This window comes from Phaethon lepturus, unplaced genomic scaffold, assembly GCF_000687285.1.
Source record: "Phaethon lepturus isolate BGI_N335 unplaced genomic scaffold, ASM68728v1 scaffold7044, whole genome shotgun sequence".
Classification (NCBI taxonomy): domain Eukaryota; kingdom Metazoa; phylum Chordata; class Aves; order Phaethontiformes; family Phaethontidae; genus Phaethon; species Phaethon lepturus.
Genome location: NW_010533892.1, coordinates 30,087 through 57,890, shown reverse-complemented (window position 1 = coordinate 57,890; position 27,804 = coordinate 30,087). Strand labels below are relative to the sequence as shown.

At 41.0% G+C, this 27,804-nt stretch overlaps 1 protein-coding gene across 1 annotated transcript in view; it reads right to left on the bottom strand.

Annotated features, from left to right (window-relative positions):
- Positions 1-27,804, bottom strand: part of KALRN (kalirin, RhoGEF kinase) — a gene marked incomplete at both ends in the record, with an annotated part of 118,096 nt that overhangs the window by 63,278 nt on the left and 27,014 nt on the right. The window contains 7 exons of the mRNA XM_010285342.1: positions 341-456; positions 3,065-3,179; positions 4,135-4,284; positions 7,655-7,846; positions 10,522-10,641; positions 16,737-16,903; positions 22,519-22,714. Coding sequence (XP_010283644.1) covers positions 341-456; positions 3,065-3,179; positions 4,135-4,284; positions 7,655-7,846; positions 10,522-10,641; positions 16,737-16,903; positions 22,519-22,714 — 1,056 coding nt within the window. The remainder of the gene's footprint in view (positions 1-340; positions 457-3,064; positions 3,180-4,134; positions 4,285-7,654; positions 7,847-10,521; positions 10,642-16,736; positions 16,904-22,518; positions 22,715-27,804) is intronic.

The window sequence follows — 27,804 nt, the reverse complement described above, 5'->3', positions numbered from 1 at the left end:
TAGGGAATTCTACCTATACACAGGTAAATCTGCATACAGGGAAAGCAGTTTTCTCATTCAGTAATAGCTCAATAAAACAAGCTTGCTCTTATATTCATTTTCAAACCGATGAACAAATCCAGAAATTAACTTGATCTGGCAAAAATACTGAACTTTGTTGTTGGTTTTTGGTATTTTCTTAAATTGTTTTAAAAATCTACATTTACCATGTTTTCAAAAGTTACAGTTTTTAAATAAAACTTGAGATTGCAACAGGAACCGCACACAGATGCATTACATGGATACAAGAAATATTTACACACTGCCAGGACACAAAGACAAAGCAGGGTTTTTACACTACCTGCTTGGCACTGCGCTCAAAGACAACATATTGTTGGCACTGATCTAGTCTTCGCTTCTTCAGGGTCCAGAAGTGAAGAACCCGGTTCTCCCTCTGCAGCAGCTCACTCAGAATGGCTGTAGGGCAAAGGAAAATGTCTGCATGATGAGCCATTCTGCGAGTGCATGCAGAAATAAGCCATAAAGAGCTAAATTTACTCTGCCTGGACCACGTTCTCCGGAGCAGAGCCCCTGGGACTGTACTTCTTAAAAACAAGCATTGATTAAAAAAAAAAAACCAACCACAAACAAATACCACCACCTGCCCCCCCCACCCCCACCCCCAAACTTCTGGTAAAGAAGAAAATGCTAGAACAGAGTTTGGGATTTACTCCCATAAATACACTGGGTTACGTGATTTCTAGTCCTTCCATTCTCTTCTGTTACTTATTTCAGGGGCCTAGTACTGGTTGAAATAGGAGAAGGTGCCCTTTTACTGCCTTGTCTGTCGCTCTGGCCACAGGCTCCCCAGCACTTGGCACCAAAGCCTGTTGTCCCATGCAGAGCTCTGGTCATGAATTTAATCCAGACTTGAGCCCCCAGTTTGACATACATGGTAAGGTTTCTTATACAGCTGTGCTGTCTGGCAACCCTCTGTGTGCTCGCCGTGCAGTTACTGCTGGGCTACGATTTTGGGTTGAGGGCTGGTATTGGTCCTCTGAAGTGTTTTCTGTCTGATGGGGCTGTGACAGACACCGAGATTCAGGAAGAGAGTCTAGGACACACGTGTTCTCCTTCAAAACCCAAGTGCTCAGCAAAACCATATCAACTTGATAAAAAGGTGTGATTTAACTCTTTAAAAAGTACCATGGGTTTAACTGAAAAGATTACAGGCAGAGAGAGCACAAGAGATTTACACTATATCACTAACATAAACCATAGTTAAACCCGAGTTTTTCTGACTTAGCTGAGCTAAGTCATGTGTAGCTGGCAGCAGCCTGGCTCATCCCAGCCGTGGCTGGGTATGGAGCTCAGGTAGCTACCTCGGCAGGTAAGGCATGGCAGCCCTCCTGCCCGATCCTCAAAGCAGAGCATGCACTAGCGGGGTCTTAGGCACACGCAGTCCAGGCAGCAGCTACACTCTTTTATATATTAAAACATTGAGTCTGGCTTCTCACCCACTTACAGTGACTTATGATCATCTACAGCATCTGTTAATAACTTCTCCCACCTTAAACACTTTTTGAATGTACAAATATTCATTGCTTATGTATTAACACTGGTGGCAGCAAACAGATTTGGATGTATCCCTCCCCATTTACAAGTGTGACACTGATTATGGTAAAAAAATTTGTAATACTTAAGTCGATTGCAAAACCTAGCCCAGTCCCTGCTGAGGACAATGGGAACCTTGTCTGAGTGACAGAAGGAATATGAAGCTTGTCATGGGTGCTCCAGATCAAGTCTCTGCATAAACAGTTTATGCCAAATAAAACTAATTTTGTTCTGTATTAATGACTTTGATTTGGAAGCACAATAAGTATCCTACTAAATGGTGCTTTTATTCTGAAATAAAGTGTCCACTTCAAAGATGTTCTGTGGATAGACTCACCAAGCGTAAGAATTACACGTTTATCTTAGAAAAGGACTAATATACTGATTTTTATATAAATGAGTAATTTCAAAAAAGCTCAGTGAGGGACACTCACAAGCTTATATCAGGTGCATATTTAAGGGCTTGCTGAATAAGGGTTTAATTAATTTTCCTGTGATTTTCAACTGTAGGGAACAAAAGTCCACAACAACAACAAGCATTTGATACAGCAGAGGGGGAACGTTGAGCCAAGTTGAATTAACATTGAAGAACTGGTATTGAAAGAAAGGAGGGAAATAATCTCTTCAGTAGCACCATTTTAATCTTCTGTGTATAACTAAAGTTCCCATCCCTCCCACAATACATGACTATACTGCTTTTAACCTGTATCTTTCTGCAGCTTATGAGAATGACAATAATAACAACAAAAATTGGTTTAGTTCTGCAGAATCACTTTGCTCATTCTTATCAGTACCTTGCAGCATTGCTAGGCACAGATTAATAACTGTTTAATTAAGCAGAGGAGTGGAAACATTTCAAACATCTCAGGTGTATCATCTGATTGTAAACAGTGCTCTTTTGACTAAAGGAAAGTTAACTCCAGGCAGATACTTTTGTTGGCAATCGTTTGATGGGGTAGGACATCAAACAGGATTCCAGGGATGAAAGAATAGCAGGTCCATCCTAGGAACAAACAAATTTGGGGTCCATTTTTTTTCCAGTGCTCAGCAGCAACAGGATGTAGCTAGACCTTGTATTTGATATGTGCTTACTTATTTACACATTTTTAGATATTAAGGCAAAATACTGTCTGATCATCGTACATGATGGGGAATGGCATAATGTCACTCTCATGGACTGTCCCGACAAGAGAAGCTAGAGGCAGCCCATGTTTTAAATGCCTTTCCTTTGGCGCTCCCCCCATTTGCAACAGCAGAGTTCCATGTAAGAATGCACACCTCGTGGAGGAGGGATCACCTTCTGAGAGGCCTCACTGCCATTGTGAAAGGTGTCAGGCATATGTATAATTTTATTGACAGCAGATGGCAAAACTTAAGGTGCCTCTCAGCACGTCCACAAACTTTACGATGACCACACAGCAGAGGGAAGCAAACCAACCCTTCAATGCTGTCACCGCACTGGTGCACCAACCTTTCACTTGCTGCTCAGGCCCCCTTGTATGGCTTGCTACTCCAGGCATGCTGACATTGTTCCGGTGGATATACTTGAGGAATACCTCAGCGTTCCTTCGTGCCAGTGTACAGGCCTAAGAAAAAGAGTCCCCACCAAAGAAGAGTCAGTAAAGATGAGCAAAGAAAGCAAAGGGAATTCTCTGATGATTTTGCAGGGTGAAGTTCTCTTTCATATGGAAATATGAGAGTTTCAGCTAAGAGTCAATAAACTCAGCTAACAAATTAACAGTCTCATAAATGTATTAAAATACATGAGTCATTTAGAATCTAGTGGCTTATTTTATATATTAAGGCAAATTAATGACAATAATAAAACAAGTATATTTATTATTGTCATTATGTATGTCACATACATTTTCAATCTAACCAAAGCTAACCCATCCCTCAAGAAAAGTACTTATTGATTCAAAAAGTGTACAATCTAGAGGCATAATTTCTTAAACCTTGCCTGCAAGAGTAGTTTCATGTTGTATATCAGTTTTAGTGGAAGGTGGGAGGCTGGCTGTCAGTTGACTTGTCTGTCTGTCAGCTCTGCAGTTCTTACAAAGCAGCACCTGGAAGGCAGGAGGAAATCTGTTTCCATCCTGGTGCTGCCCTGCAGAGACACAATTGCTTCAGTTGTTACTAGTTCTTCAGCTATTGGATTGGAGGACAGACTTTGAAATGCTGGATGTTTTTTATAGCCCAACACCAAGATGCCATACAATCCCTATCATTTATAATGCTTATCATATGCAATTTTGAGAATTTGAACTTTGAACCAGCACAACAACTAATATCCTCCAAGTGCAATGCAAATACCACCTAAACAGTCCCGAAGTCATCTCTCTGAGATATGCATTGATGATAATGCATATTATTAATCACCACTCCTACTATAACAGTGTGAAACTGGCCTGGGTTTATACAGCCAGCCAGTAGCTGAACTAGAATTACACCTCAGAGCCTCCTCTCAAACTCATCAACACTGATCTATATTGACTACTTAATGGGAAGTTTTCCTGAATTTTTAGAGTACTACAACGAGACCTTGAGAAAAGCCTCCTTCTGTTCCAGATGTTTGCTGATCAGAGGGATGACGTGGTCTATCTCAGCTGCTGGTCCAAGTTTGTCTCGACCTCCACACCAGTCTTCATCCCGTCTGTATTCTTGCTCCAAGCTCTCTAATACACTGCACACCTGAAACATGCCCATTGCACAACAATTCAGTTATCTACAATCACTATCAGGAGGAACATATTCAGTAAAAGTCTATGACCAATAACATTTCAAATCTAAATGCTTTGGATTATGGGCCATGGCATGGAGGGTAAGTGGGTAAGAAACAGGTCCTGGACAGAATGATCCAGCAGTTCTTCTTACCCATAGGGATCTGTACCATTTGGGATGCAATTCATCTAGTTTAAGGGTGATAAATCCTTCTTCTCTTCCAATGGATAATGGGGTGGAAGCTCAAGAGGTTGAATCAAGGCAGGGGTCAGTGTTGGCCCCAGTGGATCGTTCATGAAACAATCCCTATTCCGGAAGGCTGCTTTAGATGTGTTTAAATCCCACTGAAGCCAAGGGACTTAGCACATACTTAAGGAAAAACACATGCTTAAATACTTTCCCGAAACAAAGTCTGAAGCTGGAACTAATTCTCTTCAGCTGCATGTTAGTTGCTCCCTACACAGCTTTTGTAAAGATTGATGGAAACTGATAGACATTAAATCAGTGTCGCAACCTAGGTGGATGCAGGTGTTCCACTGTACAGAGCTTACACAAGTATATTTTATCTTGGTAGAATAATGGGAATGAGGTAAATAAACCAACACAGTCTGGAAACTGTGTGCACTGGCCCCAGACAAGGCTGAGTCTTTTGCATTGCAGATCCTGAGAATGACTCTTAGTGGCCTGTGCAGACACCAAAAAAACTGCAGAAGTTTTCAGGGCTATTTGGAACTTCCCTCTTCTCTCTCAGAGGGCTCTTCCTACACACTCCACTGCTGAGATAATGCAAGATCCAGTTGTTATTGTTGGGGGTCTAGCTAACCATGTTTATCCCTTTCTCGCTCACTTCTGCAATTTTTATATGAAGACAGTTATCATTCAGAAGACCCTACATGCTCAAGAGCATAGTCTGGAAAAGACTCCAGCATCACTCACCAATCCTCCCCACTATCGCCGGCCATTTTCATATAACTCCGTTCATGAACACATCAAACTCCATTTTAAGATTGGTGAACTGAGGTGAACTGATCAACTTACCCAGCTGCCAGGCTGTTCAAGGACCTTATGTGTTTGACAATCTGAAATCATCTTCTTACTTGGATGCAAATCAGCATTCACCCTCGAACACTTATTGGAGAGCCCCATGTGTTATTTAGGCACAGAAAAGCATTTCCATTTTACTACTTAGTTCTCAAAAACTTTGGTACTCTAATGGACTTCGATGACTTAAAAAAGTGAAAGTTAGATGGACTGCCTGGGGTCCACATCTTTTCAGAAAGGATGGTCCCTTCACATGCAAATATCACCTCTCTTAAGATGATGAGAGAAATTAATATAAAGTGGGCTGTCAATGAAGTCTGAGAGAAACTGGGCTATTTGAAAGCCGGGGTTCCACCAGTTACATCAAGAACATTGTATGCTCGGGGAAGACAGGCATGAAAGAGTTTGGCGGGCTGTAGTAATCTCTCCACCCTTTTAGCTGCTTTTTCTAGATACTCAGACAATTCGCAGTAAATTACTGAATCCACTGTCATCCAGTCAGGGAGCAGACCGTTAAGGGCCACAGATCAGTCGTGTAGCCCAAGAGAAGATGACAGACTACTTGCAGCAGTGAGTTTATGAGCATTCAAAGACTGAACGATCTTTGCCCTAAACATTTGCTGAATACACACAACTAATGAGTGAACTGGTGGGCACTGCAGTATGCTTGTCTATGACTTGGAATTTTTTTTAAAGAGACCGACTTGATAAATTACTGGCTATGCATAGTTTGTCCAGCACATTTGACTGTCTAAAGCACTAATGAATCCCTTAATGGTTTTCATTTCTCACAATCCTCCACCAGCAGTAATTCATTTCAATCTTGAATGCATCAGGGACTGTAAATCTGTTTGAAACTCTTCACAGTGAAAGACATTCATTATAAGGAATGAATTAATCTTAAACAATCTTAAAAATGCATTAAACAAATGACACCAAAAAGTGGCCCAAGGACCATCAACAGCCTTGATGTTAATGAAAAAATAATCTCTTTCCATAATGATATATTTAGTTGTGCTAAAAATCTTCCCATGTCTGGTTCTCTAATTGAGGAACCAACTGTGTGATAATAACAATAGAAAATTTAATGGAAATCACTGCTGCCTTTTGTATAAAACCACAGGTTCCTGCAATGTCCACGCTAACACAAACTGCCTGGCTGCAATAAATTACATCAGGCAAGGCTATTCGAGTATCTGCACTATGACACTAATTCTCACTAACTACAGTATAAATGGCACCTGTTTGTGCAAGGGATGAATAACCCCACCAGCAGCCAACCGGAATGTGTTTTGCAATTCATGGACATCTGGAATGAAGTAAAGTTAGAACTAACCATCATATCTCAACATATGTTGACATATGATGGTTACTGCTGTAATTATCTGTGTTGCAGATGGGTTTAAGAGAAATCCCTTCAAAGCTTGGCATCTTTTTCAGCATGGTGGTGTTTAACTACTAGTGAAAACACTGGCTAGTACTGCATGCAAAATAACAGGTAATTAATTGCAAGCAGTTCTCAAGGCAAAGCAGATTTATATTCCTCAAAATTAACTCTGATATCATGAGAACTTGAAACTAAAATGGTGGGATTTCAGAAATTCTTCTTGTTGGAAAGGGGACAATTGAAAAAAAACAAACTTCAAGAATTACATTGCTTCACTGAAAAATTTAAGAGGAAAATTATTGCAAACTGCTGCCTTTGTTTGTTTGTTTTGGGGTGTTTTTTGTTACAATACTTTTCAGAGAAACAATTTTGACTAGTTCAAACTTTGGTTTCTATGTGTGAATTAGCAAAGCAAATGTCTCCTCAGTTAATTTTGCCCGTGCTGTGAGATCCCTTGCTGGCAGAAGACCCTTTGCATTCAGAGTCAGAGTAGAAAACCCACACCTAGCAGCGCTGCTACGTCATGGCGTGCACTCATATTGGTGTTTACCAGCTGGGAGTCACCTGAGGGCTCAACACTAGTCCTATTCAGGCGACAGAAGGGTTTATATGCACCTAATGTGCAGATGAAGACATGCAAACATATGTAAAAAGGCAAAGGGCAGTTTTTAAGGGCAAGCAGGCCTGACTGAAGCCACACTCTTCCTACTTTTGGGATTACTCAAGGAAAAGGGAGAAGAATGAGCACTGCTCCTTAGTGGTATTAGCAGAGCAGGTATTTGGAACAGTTCAACACTCTGGAAGAGTGGAGAAACTGCACTGCTGGTCTTGGTGGGAGGCAAGACCTTCGCACTATACACTAGGAGCTAAATCCCAGGTCGTAGCAATATCATATGATACTGTTCAGCTCACCTGCTCAGAGGTTTTATAGAAGGCCACCGAGGCATTGACGAGCTTGAGCCTGTCTTCCATCTTCAGCATCAGCTGCTGCCAATGCAGGGCCACCTTTTCGGCACACTCTCTGATAGCATCGGCATCATAATGCCCAGCCTGCAGCAACACTTCGGCTTTCTGCTGGACCTGCAGGGCACTCTGGTGTGTCTTCTGTAAGGAAGTGGCATGAAAGAGGGACTGTGTATGAGGGGAGGAAAGAGAGGTTGTATAGATGTGCCAGATGTATGGTAGAAAGGTGAAGCGAGGTGTGAGCATGGAGATGCGAGAGAGTGAAACATTTTCAGAGAGTTATCTTCCATTAACAGTTACTTTCTGCAAAGCATTTTAGTTTCAATTATTCACACACATTTGCAACATGTTATTAAAGCTTGGGACAAGCAAGTGCTGGCTAAGATGGGTTAGGTCCACTGATCTGCTACTGCCCCTTGGGCAACGACTCAGGGTGGGGTTCCCGGGGGATCCATTTTGACAGCCCCAATGCCGGCGGCTATTGCGCTGAGCTCCCACCCAGTCTGTACTCGGAGCTGACTGCATCCCGCACAGTCTGCAGATACAAAAGCAAACACCAAAGAGCTGGCAAACTCTGGGCCTAATCACCCTGATTTGACTTGTGCCAGGCAGTTTGCCAGCATCAGCAGCTTTACTCATGTGTGTAATTGTCCTGTCTGCAGGATACAAAACATCAACCCCAGAAGGCATGAAGATGCCTTACTAAATGGCATGAACTATATCACAAATATTGGCCCCTACAAGATACATTTCTGAAAGTCAGTTCACTCATACTGGAGCTACACTATGCTACCTTTAAGGGCAGAGCTGGGGGGAGTCAAACCATTTTCTCCACCGTTCCGCAATTTATTCAGTAGCCACTTTATAGGCAGGACTGAACAATCTGCCCCATTCCCCTGCCTACACCAGCTCCTCTCAGAGTAACCAAGTGGTGGTTACACCTTCCTCTGCGGCTTGCTGAGAGGAAAATAGCCTCCGGCCTTTCACAGCCTCCTGAGTAACTGTGTTCAGGCACGGTTTAGTCCAATATTTGATTTTAATCTTCTGAACAGAAGCCCTAAGATTTCCCAAAGACTCCTCTGTTCTGCATCCCATTTGTAACTGCTGCTGACAAATTCTCATGTGATACTTTTATGACCTAATCCTGGAACCTGGAAAGAAGCTTGAAATCATCTGGTAATACACTGATGAATAATGCAATGTAGAGAAAGCTATTAGCAAAAAAGGGATTAATATTTGGCAGAAACATTTAGGAAGATGTTCAAGAACAACTGGTTAAATTTAATATCCAGCTGCTTTACTGATGTTAGAGTTGTAATACTTGTTTTAAATAGACTTTAAAGGATTTCAACTGAAAATCAATTCCACATCTAGAATGTCTTTAGAGAATAGTCTGCCTGGTGTGCTTTGCTGATCTCTTCCCCGTATTGAGCTTTAAACACTTTAAATATTTAATCTAGTGTTTTCTCCCTTTGAAAACCTATTTTCCCCTTACTGTGGCATAACCCTCTTCTCCCTCTGTGATTTACATTTACCACCAAATACAAGCACATCCCCAATGGCAGCAAGCTGCGATAACACAGCCAGTGGGTGTCTTGCTCCCCACTGCTGTCTGGCGACGGCTGCCAAGATGTGGTCAGCACAGCTTGGTACCAGCCAGCTAATACAGAGTTGATAGAAACCTTCTTCCTTTTCCCTTAGGAGCTGCAACAGCTGCTCCTTCCTTAGTATGAGTGGAGCTGGATGAAAATATGTCATCATCTGAAATTTATACTTACTAGCAACACTATAATGTATATCGATTTATTTAAAGTTTACCAGAAGACATAAAGACAGTTTCCCCCTCCCCTAAATCAGGCATTGCTTCAAATCTCCATTATGGAAATATTATTTTCATAGTTTAAAGTTTGGTTTAGTTTTGGTTATTTTCAAATATTTACAAAGCACAGAATGGGATTTTCCAACTTGTTCTTTGCTTTGTAAAAAGGTAACAATTAGCATAATCTGGGAAGCATATACAACATGTTAAGGAGCAACAGGAGAAAGCCATGGCCCCTCTTTCTCGCAACCAGAGTGAGCACACCCTCTGAGTGCAGGGTTTGTTCATAATGACAAAGATATATAAAGTCCTGAGCTACGAGTCTTGTAGTGCCCTACTCAGGGGAGTCCATAGCCCTCCACTACCTTCTCATTCAAAGGAAAGCAGCTCAAAGGAGGTGCTACTCCCTCCTGTCATGTCCTGGTCCTGCGAGTGAGGCAAACGAGTTGGCTCACAACATAGTTTTCAAGGATCAGGTCAAAGATGTGCTACTCCCGGGCAAGCAGGGGCAAAGCTCGGTTCTGTAGGCAATTCTTAAAAATTGCCCCTCATGCCTCTTCTTCAAAGTAAAGTTATTTGAGAATGTGGGTTTGAATGAACACCTCTTCTGTTGCCAACAAGAGGAGATTGAATGAAACAAAGTTTTCATGTGAGAGCATTATCCAGTAACAAAGATATTCATAAATGAATGCTGTGAAACGATCTGCAAATAGTGGACATGGGAAGAAATTGACTTCACAAACTTTTCCCATTTTCAGATCACTTTGTGAATTTTAATCTTATTTTTTTTTACCAAAGCTGAAGAATTAACTGCAGATGATAAATAATTTATTTCACTATTAACCTCTGGCTGCATTACGAGTTTAATGATAAGTTCATTTTCCAAAGTTTTTATTCCTTCCCTTCCTTCAAGCAAGCAATGATTGATGCTCAGGAGATAACCTTTTGTATGATGTTCACCTGGGAAGGAGAAACAAAATTAACTTATTCGTGTTACCTCTATGGCCAGCTGAAATTGCTCATGCTCTCGCTGGAGCTGCTCAGCTTCAGAGAGGGAGCTTGCATTGACAAGGCTTGCATTCAGCATCGATTCACCATTCCGGATCCAGCCAAGCACCTGTAAAGAAAGAATGTGCTTATGGAAAGGTTGCTTCAGCAAAGGTTTATGTAGTCACTGATCTGAAAATACTTCAGCCTGGCTGACAAAAAGGTACTTTGCCCAATGTGGTCTCAGGCTGACCCACTGAGCAGAAAGAAATCCTAGGATAAGGACTTAATGACATAAATTTTTAGAGGGCAAAGATCTTATTGAAGAAGTTATTGGTTGAAGAATTAAACTCCCGAAATATTTACATGGATAGTGGGATAGCAAATAGCCTTCATTTCCAAGGCTTGATCACAAAAATGAATGTTCCCCTATGCAGATACCCCAGGGCAAAACCACAAAGCGTAATGAGAGAGATTTGAAATTAAAAACATGTATCTCTCAAATTTTCAACTGCAATGACGGACCTTGCAACTCCTCTCTGCTCCCCTTGCCCGCGCTTCTTTCACACAAAAGTCAGAGCTTAGGGGTGAAGAGGGAGAAGACACAGTTGGTTTTGTCTGACAGAGAGTTAAGATGCAGTTGGAGTTTCCACCTGCATGCAGAGCTAGGAAGAAATTCCAGGTCTTGCATTTTATATTTAGTCAAGAGGCTTTAAGTCAGGGATATTCAGATTATTTGTAGACATGCAATTCATGCTGTAATGACAGCAGAATCAAATCCTAAATATACATAATTAATCTATCAAGCTTGTATTTACTCATTTAAGCAGCAACATTTTCTGCTATTTTAAGACATGTGTTTGGAAAATTAGCACCCAGAACACACGTGCAAGTTCTTTGCTGTCTTGTCTCAAAGCCTATTTTCTACCTGTGTGGGTGTCAAATTATACCAATAAAGCCAGAAAGTTTCTGAATTCAATTCAGAGATGCACAGGAAATCCTGACTGCCCGATCACTGCCCTACATTTAGCTCATGATTTACAAAGCTCCAAAATTCACTTTGCTGCAATATTCTACATAGTAATTTCCCTTTTGTGCCATGATTTTCACCAAGTGATCCATTACATTGTCTGAAAGAAATAGGGATTTTCTGTTGTTTTGGTTTTTATCCCTACATCATGTATCACCCTAGTTATAGCCATTCAGTTCCCTGTAGGGGAAGAAAATGAGTTTTCCCTAGGAGAAAGAAAGGGGAGTCATCTATACATGTAGCTGACCCTAATTTATAGAAAATTACATTCTGCTCAGTACAACACTATGGAAAATTTCATTTGTCAACTTTCTCTCTTTCATCAGCAGGTGTTATTGTTCCTGTGAGAAATGCAACAAATATTTAAAAGAAAAGAAAAGGGGTTATCCTATGGCAATCTTTTTGGCTGGCATTTTCTATAATCCATCAGACAGGAAAGCTACGTTATTACCTACTACATAGTACCAAAAGCTGAAGTTAACCAAAGGATCACTGTATCTAGGAAAGACTTGAAGTGAGGACACCAAAAAGCAAGACATGCTTTCACATTTTATATACCATGATATATCCTGGCTTGGGCCATTTAGAGTGTAGAAAATACTGAGTGTGTATGCTAAAAATGCAGCAGCTTTTTTTTTTTTTTTTAAAAAAAACAAACCCAAAACCCAATACAATCAGGACATGACAGCATCCTCTTGGGAACAGCTTTCATTTGAGCTGAAATTTTCAAAACCTGCCACAGAGGTTTTGATGCAGATTTCATACAAATATCTGAGCTTCCAAATCTCTAAATAGTAACAAAATCACTGGAAACCTCAGTCTTAAAACAAAGCAACTTGATTAGTGAAAAACTAATAGGCAACAAGGTTGAGTAAGGAGGATGAGGGACCACATAACAGAAAGCAGCCAGGTTTCCTCTAGTGTTAATGATACCTGTGCATTCCTCTGCACAACTGTCTTGTTGACTCAAAAATATTCAGGGTAAAGGAGTTCGGGTCAGGCTCTGATGGACTACATCTTGTCAGCAATGCTTACGGCACCCTTCTTGACCAACCCCTGAGTTGTGTCCCTCCTGCCTTCCCCCAGAGTGTGGGTTCAGGCACTCACTGTGGGGGTCCTGCACTCCCCCTTCCAGGCCCCATGAGCACCCAAGCATTAGCAACTTTTGCTTGAAAGAACTTAAATATTGACCCCACTCTACTTACAAAAGTCTAACACTTAAATGCCAGGGCCTCATTTGGGGTGGTATCAGCTTTTTCCGTAGTAATGTTTTTCTCTTAGATTTTTTTTTCCTCTTTTTTTTTTTTTTTTAGTGTGTGTTGTTTACATACAGTAAGAAAAAATTTCAGTTGCATACCCAAACTTCTTAAGTCTAAGTGCAAAACCCAGTCACCTGCAGCACCTTTCATTGTGTCACTGGTTTGGAAGTAGACTGTGAAGTGGTTGGAAGAGAGCATTTATACATTTGTGTCTGTTTTACAAGACCCACTCACAAATTGACTCCTACTTCTATAGTGCTTAATAACTTTTCGTTAAAATATGTATAGAAGCTGCTAATACAGCACCAAGATAATTCCCTGATCATTGTCTGTGTTAATAGATTCACCATTATCTGGCAATGTGCAGACAGGCCAGCAGCAAAAGATGGCTTTAAACAGACATTTCCTACAAATTACAGATTTTATCAACTTAGTAGAAGCAGTGATTAAATAATTCTGGAGTTAAATAAATCTCCAAAGACTCTCTTAAAAGGCCTAACCATTTTTTTTTTTTTATACTGGAGAAGCAGAAAACACATTGACAGCATCTTAGATAAAAGCCACTTGCCACTGGAGAAGAATTTCACTGCAAGGCATGGGTTGTCTAACATAGCAACCATCACAGTTAGGAAACAACTCCCACCTTGGACTCTAATTTGCTTAAAACAGAATACTTCTGCATATAGCTCCTCTGAAATTAAATAATAGTACCAAGTTTTTCTAAAATGCATAGACTGAAACTCTGGCATCTTCACTGAGCACAGAATCAGACCGTACAGGAAAAATAAAAAGTGAGGCACCTCTTGTGCAGGTTTCCTTAAGAAACAAGAGCTCTGCTTGACTTAGTGTTTCTGCCTGCTCGTTTAGCTTAGTCAGAATGCTTTCTCTGACTTTTCTAAAAAGACTTAGCGCCTTGTTAATGATACCCATCAAGTTATGTGGGAAAAGATTTTTAAGTTGAAAAAGAAAATAAGTGAATCTTTTACATCTCTGGACACTTTGCAGCTTCTTTGAGAGGCTCTTGCTACCCCAGACAACCATCAGCAAAGACACCTTCTCTTAATTTTAGCTGTGTTCAAAACTGCATCAGCTTTCCAAGAGTTCTGTGACATTAGACTGGGAAAAAACACAATATATTCAGTCTCTCTCAAATGACTACTTTCCATCATCCTTTGGCGTATTCACCTGGAAGCAAATTTAATGCCAAAAGCAAAAGTGGATGGATAACAGGCACAAGAAAGGGAATAAATACACTTCCAAACAACCTGGAAAATAAGTGTAGTGGGACATTGTGAGGATGTCTGGGAGTAAATTAGGTCAAGTTCAACACCTATCAAAAAAAGAAATAAAACATACAAAGATAAAATAAGGGGATAGGGAAACCAAACATTTGTAAGCACAGCATTAGAGACTCTGTTTTTTAAACTGATCTCCACAACTCTATTCTGCTATTGCTTTTACGTAAGCAATCCAAGCTCTGTAGTTTCTGTCAGAAATGACTGGGAACCAAATGAGGGGAAATCAGCCTTGGGCAGGATCTTTCTTAATAACAAAGAGTTTGTGAATCACTGATCTAGACTATTTCCACTCTAAAGCAGTTCACAGAACATCTCATTTGGAATTGTTCCGCTTTAATGGCTCCAAAATTCGATTCATTGTCTTGACATTCGAACTCTGGGTGCATATGATACAAAGCAGAAATCCCTGGTAAATGAGAGTTAAATAGATAGAGACAGTTAAAAGACTCTGTTTCCATGAGCCATTATATCCAAATGCTAACACATGTACATGTAGCAGCCTTGACCAATTTTATTATGTCAGCAGAACTTAACCAAAATTAAAGTAGGTGTCTTGTGGCAACCACATCTCAACTGATCCACAAGAGTGAGAGCAATCCAGTAATGACATCATCCGTCGTCTCAGATGCACTAAAATGAAAGTGAAGGAAACCTGGACCAGACTGGAGATGAGCTACAAGCCAAAATCAATATGTCTCCCAATTTCACTAAATGGTTGGGAATATGATTCATCTACAGGAAACCAAATAGATAGGGCACAGATATATTTTAACTTGCCTCTTTCTGAGGGAAACTGTAGCTGTGGTAATTTATAGGTTAATTAGCAAAGGAGTCCTTAGTATTCAGCTGAACAAATAAAATGATTCTTCACTATTAGTTTGCTGAAAGGTCACACAGTAATGAAGGCTCTGATGGTCCCAAGCTCCGTTAAGGAAATACTAATTCAAGGCATCTGTTCTCCTCTCACAATAAGTATTAGATAGTTCAGTCTTAAAACCATTTCCTTTGGTTAGATTTTGATTTGTAAAATAGTTCAGGCCCGACAGATACTTGATAATGAGGCAACATCAGGTACCTGCAGAAAGTGCTGCATTGCCACTGTATGGCTCCAGGAGCCCTCACAGGGCTGACCGACGGGCACATCAGCATGGCCAAGCGACACTTGGCTGAACAGCGATAACTCGCATTTTTTGCATTTCTGCTACACATATTACTCCTCTCTATTTTCTATCATAACTTAAAATGGCTCTACGTCATCACAAATCTAACGCACAAAACTCAAAGCTTAGCTAAGTTGTATGTAAGAAACCTTGGGAAACTATGGAAAAAAAGATACAGCCATAATCATATTAAGGTGGTGATTATGAATATCAGAGAGTCTCTTTTTTTTTTTTCTTTTTTTTTTTCTTTTCTTTCAGAAGAAAGCCAAAGCACTCTATAGAGCTCTGGAGCTTCATGAGGAGTTGGCCTTCAATTATCACAAATGCAAAATGACCACATTTCCAAAACAAAAATTTAGGAGAGTTCTGTGCTGCTTTTATTTAGGGTTGCAAAATATTCATATCAAATGGGACTCTGAAAGGAAATGTATACATTGATGTTAATGCTGCCAGCTTCTAGCTTGAAACTTGTGTGAGAATGAAGGATTTTTTTGCCAACAATGATAAAACAATGCAGACAAAGCATCACTCAAATATTCACTTTTGAAGGAAGAATAACTATGACCATATGTACTGAGCACTCAGTATAGCCTTTTTTTTTTTTTTTGTAAACAAAGAAGCAAATTTTTTCATGAACACCTTGTAGTATTTGGAAAAAAAACCCCAAACACAAAACGCCCCCATTTGCAGGGGTAAAATGGAAACCTGAATATTCCAGGTGTCTGGAAAAATTTCTTGGTTTTCCTAATGAAACCAAGACCATTCCATTGAAAACCAGATATACACTGAAGTGTGAAGCCATCTATGGATTAGGAAGGAGGAAGTGTAGCAGTATCCCGTGTAGCGAAGGAAAACAAAGAAATGTGAGGCATTCAAATTAAATATCAGGGGAAACCTAGGAAGGCAGAACACAATTGCCTATCTTAGGATGAAATCTGGAAGAAAGGCAATGTAACAATACTAAGATGGCTAAACAAGTCCTAGGATCTAGAGACCACAGACAGAATTTTTTCTCTCACCCAGAAGACGTTAAAGATTCCTGCAGGTCAACAGATGTATAGCAATAAATGAAAAGGTGAAACTAGTGTAATGTCATACTAGACCTCACAGATAGGTTATCTTTTGCTTTGGGCCAATTCTCCACAACAGCTCAAGTCTGGATCCCAAATCAAATCATCATATTCCCAGAACACATGGAGTTTGAAGCAGCTTATCCAGTTGGGAAGTTACAGGGTCAGTTCTGCACAGACTTCCCATAACTATTCACAAAGCCAAATATGTGTGCACTAGAGGGAACAGAGCCCTTCGTTATTTGTAAAGGGTCATGCTGCAATCTGTCAGCAAATAGAGTACTGTTAGGGGGAATAATATTGTCCACTTAAAGGTATGCGACTTGGCAGAAGCTGGTTTCACAGCTTGCACCTATGTAATGGCGGAAAACCCATTTAAGACCCATAAGTGTGGTGAAAAACTCTCACCTGCTTGACTTCAGCCTGTAAGTGCCGGAGCTGCAGGCACTGCTCTAACCTCTTGTGAGTTTGGTCAGCATTAAGCTCCAGCTCATGCTGTTTCTCATGAAGGAATTCCAGCAGTTCTTGAACCTGTGTCGCAAGATCAATGTCTTTTTCACAGATCAGCTCAATGCCTGCAACATGCAGAGAGAGAGATATCATTGCGCTTACTTGAAACTTCAGTTGTTGCACAAATGTAAGCTATAAAACTTTTTGCCACCTAACATGCTGATTTGTATCTCTGAGTAATTCTTTCTCACTAAACTCTCTGACATGTAATATTTGGCTTTCCCAGCTTCCTATTTTGCATCACTACATTTTTCTGCAAAGTTGTGTTTCTCTGGTGATCGCTTCTCATGTCACCCATCAGCATTTGGCTAGTAGGACATGATGTAACCACAGCCTTGCTCAAAAACTTACATGAACACTGAATTAAAAAAAAAAAAAAACAAAAAACCAGAAAAAACATCCCTTTTTTACAGTAATTCATTAACTTATACTTTAGAAATGCAAGTCGAAAAGAACTTAGAAGAGAAAAAACATGGGGAAGAAAATAGAAAGATGAAATAAAGGAAGTAAACTCTAGTCACCAGGTCTACAGTAATGCCACAAGTGCGTGGACCTCCACAGTGCAAACCTTTTTTCCATCTGGGCACTTTAGAGAATCATTAACAACAATTTAGCTTAAGCCAACTTATACTTCATTCAGAACTATTCCGTAGACTGATTTTCATCCAATCCTCACATACCAGAGAGAAAAGACAGCTTAGTACCACATTCCCCATCCCTTGCAGCCTGCATGAAATTTATATACCCCTGAATGAGCTGGTCTGATTTCATAGCTGACACTGACTTGATCAGGAGGTTGAAATAGAGACCTCATGAGTCCCTTCCTAACTCCTGAATTTTCTTATGACCCTATGAGCATTATATGTAGTGATTACAGGAAATACAACACAGAGCTTCACATCTTCCTTCTTTATTACACTGGTGCAAGAGCATTGCTGGGTACATTACCAGTGCAATTGGGAAAGTTTGGCTGGAGGAAATATGACGTTATCCCATGTTACTGTAATCCTTGTGATTATAAACTAATAAAGATCTGACTCCTTCCTTATTGAGGTCTACTGGAATTTTGCCGTTGTCCTCAATACAGGGAGGATCAGGAACCCGATATAAAAATAATCAGATTGCAGTAATGCTGAGAAAACACTACACTTTTCTCCAAAACCATTTGATTTAATGGAATAATAGGACATTAAAAAAGAAATGTCTTAATTAGACGGTGCTGTACAAAAGGCTTAGACACTATTTTAAAAAACATTTAGAAAGTTGCCTTTTCTTCCCCCTTTATCCTCCTCAGACACTTGTGACTTTCATTCTCTCTCACAGCGATATCTGCAGAGGAAAGTACACAAAATGAATATGACCTTATGATTGACACTATCCCCTTTTTCCTGGTTTCTGGTTTTATCAGAAAAAGCACATGGGAACGCAAGTGATTGGATTATTCCCTTTCCCAGCCAAAACAAAGCATCTTCTTTATTACCAAACAAAGTGGAATGGCCCCTGGCTTCCCATTTAAAATGGGAAATTTAATATATGTTTCTATTCTTGGGAGCGAAGTTCCTTTCAATTGCCAGACACCAGACATTGTTGCTACAATTAGCCTGCATATGGTTCTGTATCCTCAGGACATGATGGCTTTTTGTATGCTTGACTTCACCACACCTATTCAATATTAAATGCACAGTTTTCCTTCATGCACACTCAGCTGGTATGGGTTTGATTGTGCTAACTCATCAGCAGCAATCAGTGAACTGCCTGGGATGCTATCCAGCAGCCTGTGCTCCTGTGATGAATGATCTGCCCTTTGTTGCTTGTCATATGTCACGCAGATTTATTCTACAGTGCCAGTGCATGCAGTAAGCACTTATTCTTCTCAAAGATTGGTTTGCAAAAGAGAAAGCCTTGTTTTCAGAATAATTTCATACATATTATCTTTACATTGTGTTTTGATAGATAGAAAAACACAGCTGATTTTCTGATAAACCGAACTTGGTTGCCATTTTCTTCTAATGTCTCAACAAGTGCAGCAGATATCAAGTGAAGGATAATGAATTAAAAATGTTTTTAAAAAGTATTACAGAAAAGAGTACTGAGCCACACTGACCGGCATCCTACAAAACATACATTAGTTACACCTGAGCTGTTTGCAATGTGTGATGGTATTCAGTGTAAAGAAGGGCTATTGCTTTTTGACCTGTACAAAGCTGTTTTGAAACTGTTCTTAGGCTGAACTATTAAAAGCCTGTGACAGAAAAGTTTAGTATCCTCTCCCTTGCAAAATAAACTGTGATTATAACTAACTATAAATGGCATCACAAACAAAATTAAATAGATTTGCACTTCCCTTTTAAGCAATGCAACACTGGGAAGAGACATGAATGATGTTAGCTTGACAACCAAGAAAAAAAGGGGCTTTGATTTTTCCACATAACAGGTAGGGATTGTATAAATTTCCCCAACATCATCTCTGCAGTGTATTTCAGGCTTGACTTAGACAAAGTCTGCTTTACTGCTGGTAAAAAATCTGCCTGGACAGCCAAGCCCGGAGAGTCATGGGGAATGGAGTTAAATCCAGTTGGCAGCCGGTTACAAGCGGTGTTCCCCAGGGCTCAGTTTTGAGGCCAGTCTTGCTTAATATCTTTATCAAAGATCTGGATGAGGGGATCGAGTGCTCCCTCAGTAAGTTTGCAGATGACACCAAGTTGAGTGGGAGTGTTGATCTGCTCAAGGGCAGGAAGGCTCTGCAGAGGGATCTGGACAAGCTGGATCGATGGGCTGAGGTCAACTGTATGAGTTTTAACAAGGCCAAGTGCAGGGTCCTGCACTTGGGCCACAACAACCCCGTGCAATGCTGGAGAGCTGCCCGGGGGAAAAGGACCTGGGGGTGTTGGTTGACAGCCGGCTGAACATGAGCCAGCAGTGTGCACAGGTGGCCAACAGCATCCTGGCCTGTATCAGGAATAGTGTGGCCAGCAGGAGTAGGGAAGTGATCGTGCCCCTGTACTCGGCACTGGTGAGGCCGCACCTCGAATACTGTGTTCAGTTTTGGGCCCCTCACTACAAGAAGGATGTTGAGGTGCTGGAGCGTGTCCAGAGAAGGGCAACGAAGCTGGTGAGGGGTCTGGAGCACAAGTCTTATGAAGAGGGGCTGAGGGCACTGGGGTTGTTTAGTTTGGAGAAGAGGAGGCTGAGGGGAGACCTTATCGCTCTCTACGATTACCTGAAAGGAGGTGAGTGGTGAGGCAGGTGTTGGCCTCTTCTCCCAAGTAACTAGTGATAGGACAAGAGGAAATGGCCTCAAGTTGTGCCAGGGAAGGCTTACATTAGATATTGGGAAAAATTTCTTCACTGAGAGAGTGGTCAAGCATTGGAACAGGTTGTCCAGGGATGTGGTGGAGTCACCATCACTGGAAGCGTTCAAAAAACATTTAGAAATGGGACTTTGGTACAGGGTTTATTGGGCATGGTAGTGTTAGGCTGACAGTTGGACTTGATGATCTTGAAGGTCTTTTCCGACCTTAATGATGCTGTGAAACTGCTTCTAAGACATAAAAAGGTAGGTTTGTAAACCATGAGTGACTCTTAACTGTGACTTTAAGTTAAAAAGTGTTGGCTCATTAAAAAGCCCATTCTTCTTGAGAATACTGTTATAATATTCTGTAAATGCAAATACGTTTCCTGAAGGACACAGATTTTAATGAGACATGAAGACAATTTGAAAATACTGCAAAATTTCAGAAAACACAACCTGACTTCCATTTCTTACATATCCCCTAATAAAAGCAAACACTTCTTTGAAGAATAATTATTCTGATGGTGAAAACAGGCTAACCCAAACGAGGCTCACTCACATGTGCTGGAGTAGTGGAAAGAAAATTACAGGAACATAACTCTGAGATATATGGAGCTTTGGAAATACTGGACTTGCATAGATGCCTTGCATGCATGGATGCCCTGAATGTCTGCAGACTCTGAAATGGTGCATCACAGGACCACCGTATTTATTGCACCAACATGACAATGTTCACAGGGATTTCCAGACTCTCCACAGCCTGGTAAGAATCACTGCTTCAAATCTTCATCAGACATGCAAAAATCATGGGCAAATGTCTAAAACCTTCTTTTTCTGCCTGCACAAGTCTTCCAAGTGAAAAAGGCATCACGGGTAGAAAAACCTGCATGTAATTTTATCTGACAGACTTACTAGCTTGAAGACCTCCAAGTCAAACACCAGAGTAATCAAAATTGCATCAGTTTCCTGTGTGACATGATAAAAAGAATAAAGCTCAAAGAGAATTATAGGGAAGGGAAGAAATCTGGTCGATTAAAAGTGGCTGGTTAGGTAGAATGTCCCTGAAAAAAAAAACAAACATATTTTTTCCTGGCTTTATCTTCTATGGCTACTGCTGAGTATTGATTGCAGCAGTGGTGACACGGTACAATAGGAAGCAGCAATAGCAGCTGATTTCCCAGAACACCTGCAACTTCACAGCTCTGGCAGTAAGAACAATCATCCCTTAACAACTACGCTATGGGATTCAGGAAGAGCACTTAGCATTCTGTGCATGGCAGACATGACCATTACCTTTGATTAACGGCAGTTACCCTACATCCCCATGAGGCTTCTTCCATGCCTTTGAGAGCAATTCACAGCAAGTGATCTTAGATAATCTTATAAAATCATTTTATAAGTCACTTCATTTAGTTGTTAATCTTTTGTTTGCAATCCAAAAGAAGTCGTTTTTAACTTCTTGACAAACACAGCTTTTACATTTTTTTTATTTTTCTTAAAACTCAGTCATTGAGATTCCTGACTCTGCTCTGTGCTGGATCATATTCTTTACCTCCCGTAGATTCCTACTCATATTGAGATTCTTCCAGGCGTGGGCGGGGGTGGGGAGCATCTTAGCTGATGTATTAGGACAAGTTTTCTACACCAGAAAGCAAGAGAGGTGAAGCACAGGGTCAGGCATAAAATGGATAGATCTCATAGAAACTCACACATGTGGTTCACAAGGCACAGGATTGTCTAGTTCACAACATGCTCTTGTAGCAGTCCTTAAGCCTCTGCTGAGTTCAGCCTGCCAAATCAGGCTGAATACTACCATATTTTTTAAAAGGTGTGTGCCTAGAGGTAAAATGTTTGCTAAAGAATAAAAGCATATAAAAATCCTTTTTATTTTGAAAGTGCAAATTGGGAGGGAAAGAACAGGAATTGCTCTTGCTTTGCATTCTCCAGACATTTAAAGAAGGTTAATACAGTTCACAAGTAATTTCCCTGCAGTGCTTGTTTCTGAGCCGGTGCAAGGACAAGGACCTATCAGTGTAACTTGTCTTGCCCTCCCCTCTCCATCCACTTTGGAATTGATCACAAATGCCATCCTGCAGTTGTGAAACTTTCTGAACAAAACCTGGAAGTCAGTTTTATTTCCTCAATGAGTTTCAGTCTCAAAGAAAGAGCAAGTTTTGACATATAAACCTGAATCAAAGATTTCCCAAAACCTATGGAACAGTTCTGGGAGCGGAAAGACAGGTATTGTCCATACTCACTTATGTTAAAAGCTGATGTATTTGGTATGTATGGGGGAATTTTTGCTTGATATGCATTTTTGGTGTTTTGGGATTTTCTTGGTTTTTGTTTTTTTATCATGTAAAATAGAGATCAGATTGTTCTGCTCACCTGAAGCCTGGACCTCCATGATGTATTGGTGTAAATCTTGCCCTTGCTGGATGACTTCAAAGGTCATGTTGTTCATGGCCAACTTCCGCTCAGTGTGACGCTGCAAACGCTGCTCAGCCAGAGTGAGGTCTTCAGTATTGAAATCATTCATTTGCCTCAGCAGATCTTCATTCCAGGCATCTAACTCTGCTGTAACCTTCATGGGCAGAAGAGGACACTGTATTCACTCAAGACCACTGAAAAATATTACTCTCAAACTGTGTTTGGATACAAAAGTACTTCACATTTTGACTCTGACCCAGAAACCCCCAAACCACAGCCTCAGTACACTCTGGATCCTGCCCACTTAATGGTCACACTTAACATTTTGCTTAGGTGAGGGTCCATGAAAAGATTACTGGTCCAACGATAAATCTCACACCACCTTTTTCCTTTCCATATTCCAAAGAGCACTGTAAGAGAAAACCCACTATATTCACAGGGATGGTAGAGAGAATGTTTCTGAATAAATTCAAATTTAAATGAAGTAGTAATGCTTACAGAATTGAAAAACAGTTTGTAACACCCGTGACCACATAATCCCAAAATGGCCTGAATGTTTCTAAAAACATTTTGTAACACACTGTATGTTACATGTTACAGATGGAAATATTATTTATTCTACCTTCATAGAACTGAAATTACAAGCCCTAAAACAGGCATAACTAATACATTTTCAGAATTATTATTGATGTAATACATTGTGAACAGTACCTACCCATTGTTCACAGAAATTCCATCATGAGACTAAATATTTTATTATGAATTTGTGAGTTAATCCCCACAGCATTGACTGCAGTTGTACAATGAGTCCTATGCTGTGCTTTCAGTGACTTAGTCTTTTATAAGGGTCTTTCTGTTGCCTTCAGTGGACTTGGGAACAGGCTCTGTATGACTTTTTCCTCCTTGGGTCTGAAAGCTTTTACGTTAGGGAATGAATACAAATAATTCACTTTTACAAATGGGGAAAGCACAGCACAGAAACATCATACTCAAGGACTAGGTGAATCACCAGTAGGATCACGAATGGTACCTGGCTGTAAACAAAGATCTATATTACCTGCCAATAACTCACGGGAACACGCAAAATCTTCTGTTGCTTTCTTTGCTTCCAGATTATAACAAGCAGCCTGATGATTTTAGCAGTCTATTTACTGTACCTTCTGTATTTTACATTTTAGCCCACATGTAGTATCAAAGTCCTTCTGGTTTTGCCTGTTTAATCAAAGCAAGATCTAGCTTCCACCCAAGCAGCACAATCTCACCTCAAGCTAGACTCTGTTACTACAGACAGAAAAGAGGGAATGTGCTAGTGACAATGAATGAGGGAGGGTGGACAAGGGGAATGAGAATGAAATCATACATATAGGCTAGTACTGTGCAGAATACAAATTTTTAGAAGTATTTAAATATTGTTAAATAAATGCCTTAATTCTGATTCATAGGTCAATTCCTCACAGCTAGATTCAGGAGAGCTAAAACTAGGTATCTAAATTCCCACTTGTGCATGTAGTGAGAAGCTCTCCGTTTCTCACTAAAGATGCTCTTCGGTGCCTGTGTGCAGAGAGATGCTTAACTTCCTAGGTAGCCAAGATTCATAATTTTCAATTCAGTTTTCCTTTCCAGAACGCATACATTATACCCTACGCAGGCACAGGAAGGCAAGCCCAAACGGACCATCTCAGCTCTTCTCACATTAGCATGGATGGGAGTACAGAGTTTTGCATTAGAAAACAAAACATAAGCAGTTTTTAGGCTTTTTTTTTTTTTTTTTTTTTTGAGAGAAGCAGAAAAACAGATTTAGTCAACCAAGAACCTGGGACCTCAGCTGCAGGGGAAAAGGCAGAGTGTGAACATCCTGAGGGGCTTCTATTTTTCTTCAGCTTGTTCCATTGCCCATTCCACTCAATTACCTTTCAATAATAGCTATCTCTAGAGTCTATTTGGCCCCATTCCTGATTCCAGCAGCCTCTGATTCATTCACACATCATAGCTGGAGTTCCTGGACTGTGGAGGCTTACTGGTAGATTTAACAGTTATGGAGAAATGGTCAAAGTAGGTGCTGGACAAGGGTTTTTCTGGATACATTTACATTTACATTTAGAGACTGATTCTCAGCTAACAGTAATCAGAACTGAGGTAGTCTTGACTGTTTCAAACTACAAACAATGGAATGAATTTAGAGTAAGTGCAGGTTCCTACAGTCACGGCAATAAAACTTGAAGTTCAATGCAAAGCCCTTTCTGCTCTTTCTAATGGAGAGGCATGTGATATATGTGAATCAAGAATTTTATTTTTCATGAGCTACTAAAAATATTGTCTGTTTGAATTCATTGCATAGATTGTCAGGCTGCTAAAACATAATTATTTGAAATTTTGCAAGGATTCACAAAGTACTTCCCAATTTCCTGTGAATATTCCCATACATGTGCACTCAGGAAGATGTCTAACGGCATTTATAAGTGACAGTAACAGAAAAGATCAAAACAATCAAAGAACGCGTTACATTGGTTTGCTCTGACAGACATGATGCTACAATTTGGGCATTCTGATAAAATACCTCCATCTTGTTTATGTCTACAGACATCCTCTCCAGGACAGGAAAATGCAAATCTTTCAGAGGGTTGAACTGTCAGGGGAGTTGACAATGGACATATGAAGGAATCAACAAATGATGATTCCACAAGTATGCTGAGATCCAGCACTTCTACAAAACCGCCTGGTAAACCTCTCTGCTGTGGTGCTGTTCCTCAGTAACTTTTCCACGTGGGTGGGGAGGGGACACTGAGCAGCACTGCTTTTATTATTAAATCTACAACAATTTCCCCTCAAGCACTGGGAAGTGACTGTTCCTGACTGTACTGCTTTTTGGCCCTTAGGCATGAGTGTCCAAGACAGGTCTGTAGCAGAGAGGCATCATCATCCAAGAGAGGGGTTGCCTCCCAGGCTACCAGTGCCCTCGTGCTCATGTCGGCAGCCACCTTCCACCAGGCTCCCCACACAGGAGCAGCAACACCTGAATATTATTATTATTATGTCCTAAAATAGGACACCTGTCCTATTAGCCACTGCAAGGCACTGAAGGGTTTATGGTCCATTATCCACACTCCCCAGTTCAAAACAATGGTTCCAATTAAAGAGGAAAGGACAGTACAGGCAGCCAGGCACGAGCTGATAAACTCCTCGGGATGCAAGGCCAAACCAGGGAGCTCCATCTCACATTGCCGGGACCGGGAACAGGGACTAAGACTACATTTGAGTGGCTCTGGACAGTCAGACAGGTCTAACAGGGCTTGTTAGCCCAGTGCCAGCTCTGCCAGGGCCAGGAGCACAGCCACCAGCGCAGGGGAGAAGGAAGGAAGAAGGGAAGCTGCGTCCAGGTGTGGATTGATGAAGGAGTGACTATCACCCCATGTGCTGGGTTAGGGGAAGAGAGGAAGGAATCGGGCACAGCGGGAGGTGAAACATCACCACATTTCTCAGGCGACGTGGGTACAGGAAGGTTGGGTACATTGCTCTGAGTAACTGGGACAAACAGATGGCTAGAAGGGAATCTAAAGCACACGAAGGCAAAGAAGCAATAGCAGAGCTGTGATAACAACGCAGGTTTCCTGAATCCCAATCTGGTGCCCTATCCTGGAGACCATGCTGCTTTGCATATCTCATTAAGACATTTCCTTTTCCGTCTGTACAGCCAGTGCCTCAAAATCCCAGCATTTTCTGTACTTCAAACTGGACCATTTGGAAATGGTCCCAGAGTCTGAGTCCTTAACTGGTTTGACTTGGGTATAGGAAAAATTATTTCTTTTTCTTCAGGAAGAAGCTGTAATTAGGCAGCTCTCAACTACAGATGTATATTTTTCAAGTCTGAAAAAGGACTTCGGATGCTTTCACAGATTGGTTAGGCACTGACATCTATGCTGAAACTTGGACTGCATCAGACAAGTGTCCTATCTCCTAAGCTGTGGTAAGAGCCAATTGCACTGGGCCTGTGTCAGGAAGTGTCTCGTAAATGAGGCTCACTTGGCCATGAACTTGTTTAATTTCCTTTTGATCCAGAAAAATGGCTGATTAGAGTTTACGGTGTTCATCTGCTGGATCTGGTGGGAAGAACTGACAGCACTTTTTATGTTTATTCACTTTACTTCTCAGTGTTTGTGATTCTAAATAGACCTTAGCACCCCTCACATGCCCTGAGAGAAGAGAAGCCCTGCAGCAAGAGAAGTCCTGAGCTCTGCTCTGTTCTGCTACGGCATGAGAAAGAAATTGTACCAAAGCAGAAGGGTCATGAGAACAGTAACAGTGGCAGAGCACAGGTCTGCCTTGGCAAAAACGGATGACTTCTCCCCAGGTGCTCACACTGTTGAGCTGCATCCATGCCTCATTGTCAGTCACACTCCAGCCAACTCCTTGGAAGGAGCCATGCTCCTTCCTTGCAGGTCATATAAGGTTGGTGGCCAAGAAACAGCTCCCTATTACTAAAGGAAGGTCAAGTGATCCCAGAGTACTAATGAGAAAGAAAGACACGACAAAGCTATTGACTGACAGTAAGCCTAAAAAGCACATTTCTTCATTCTTCTCCTGAAACAGATGCTCCTGCTGCCATGATAGTGGGAGGGGAACTAATGCTGGTATTAAATATCTGAGATACCCCTATCAGCAGAGGCAGTGCAAGAGTTAACTGCAGCACATGAGCAAATACTGGGTTTGTGCTGAGCTCCATGCTACTTTCACAAGCCTATAATAGATGCACAGACTATGTCAGCCAGGTCTGTTTTTCATGCAGACACAGCGACCACAGTCTAGACCATATACTCTTTAGGCAAGAACCCTCCTAAAGCAGCGACTTAATATACCCAAATTCCCACTGCTGCAATAATGTGGCATTTGTTGCTTCCTGGATTTATCATGTTGCAACACCAGCAGATAATACGACCGAAGGGAGGGACACAAGTTCATCTTCAACCCTGGAGAAAGAGGAGAGGTATCTAGAAGAGGTATGGGGGTGAAAAGTAATAGCAGTAATAACAACAATAGTAGCAGTCTGGCCATCTCATGCCTATGTTGCAGCCTGCTTGTAAATTAAGCCAAAGAGCCCACCTGAGCTGCAGCAGCTGCTGTGCAGGCAACTGTACATCTGCAATAATTTTGTATCTAAATCATAAGTATCTGTTATTTTCTACAAAATGGTGTTGCTGAGCCTTGAATGCTGTTTACTTGGCCTTCATTCAGTGTTTGGCACCTAAA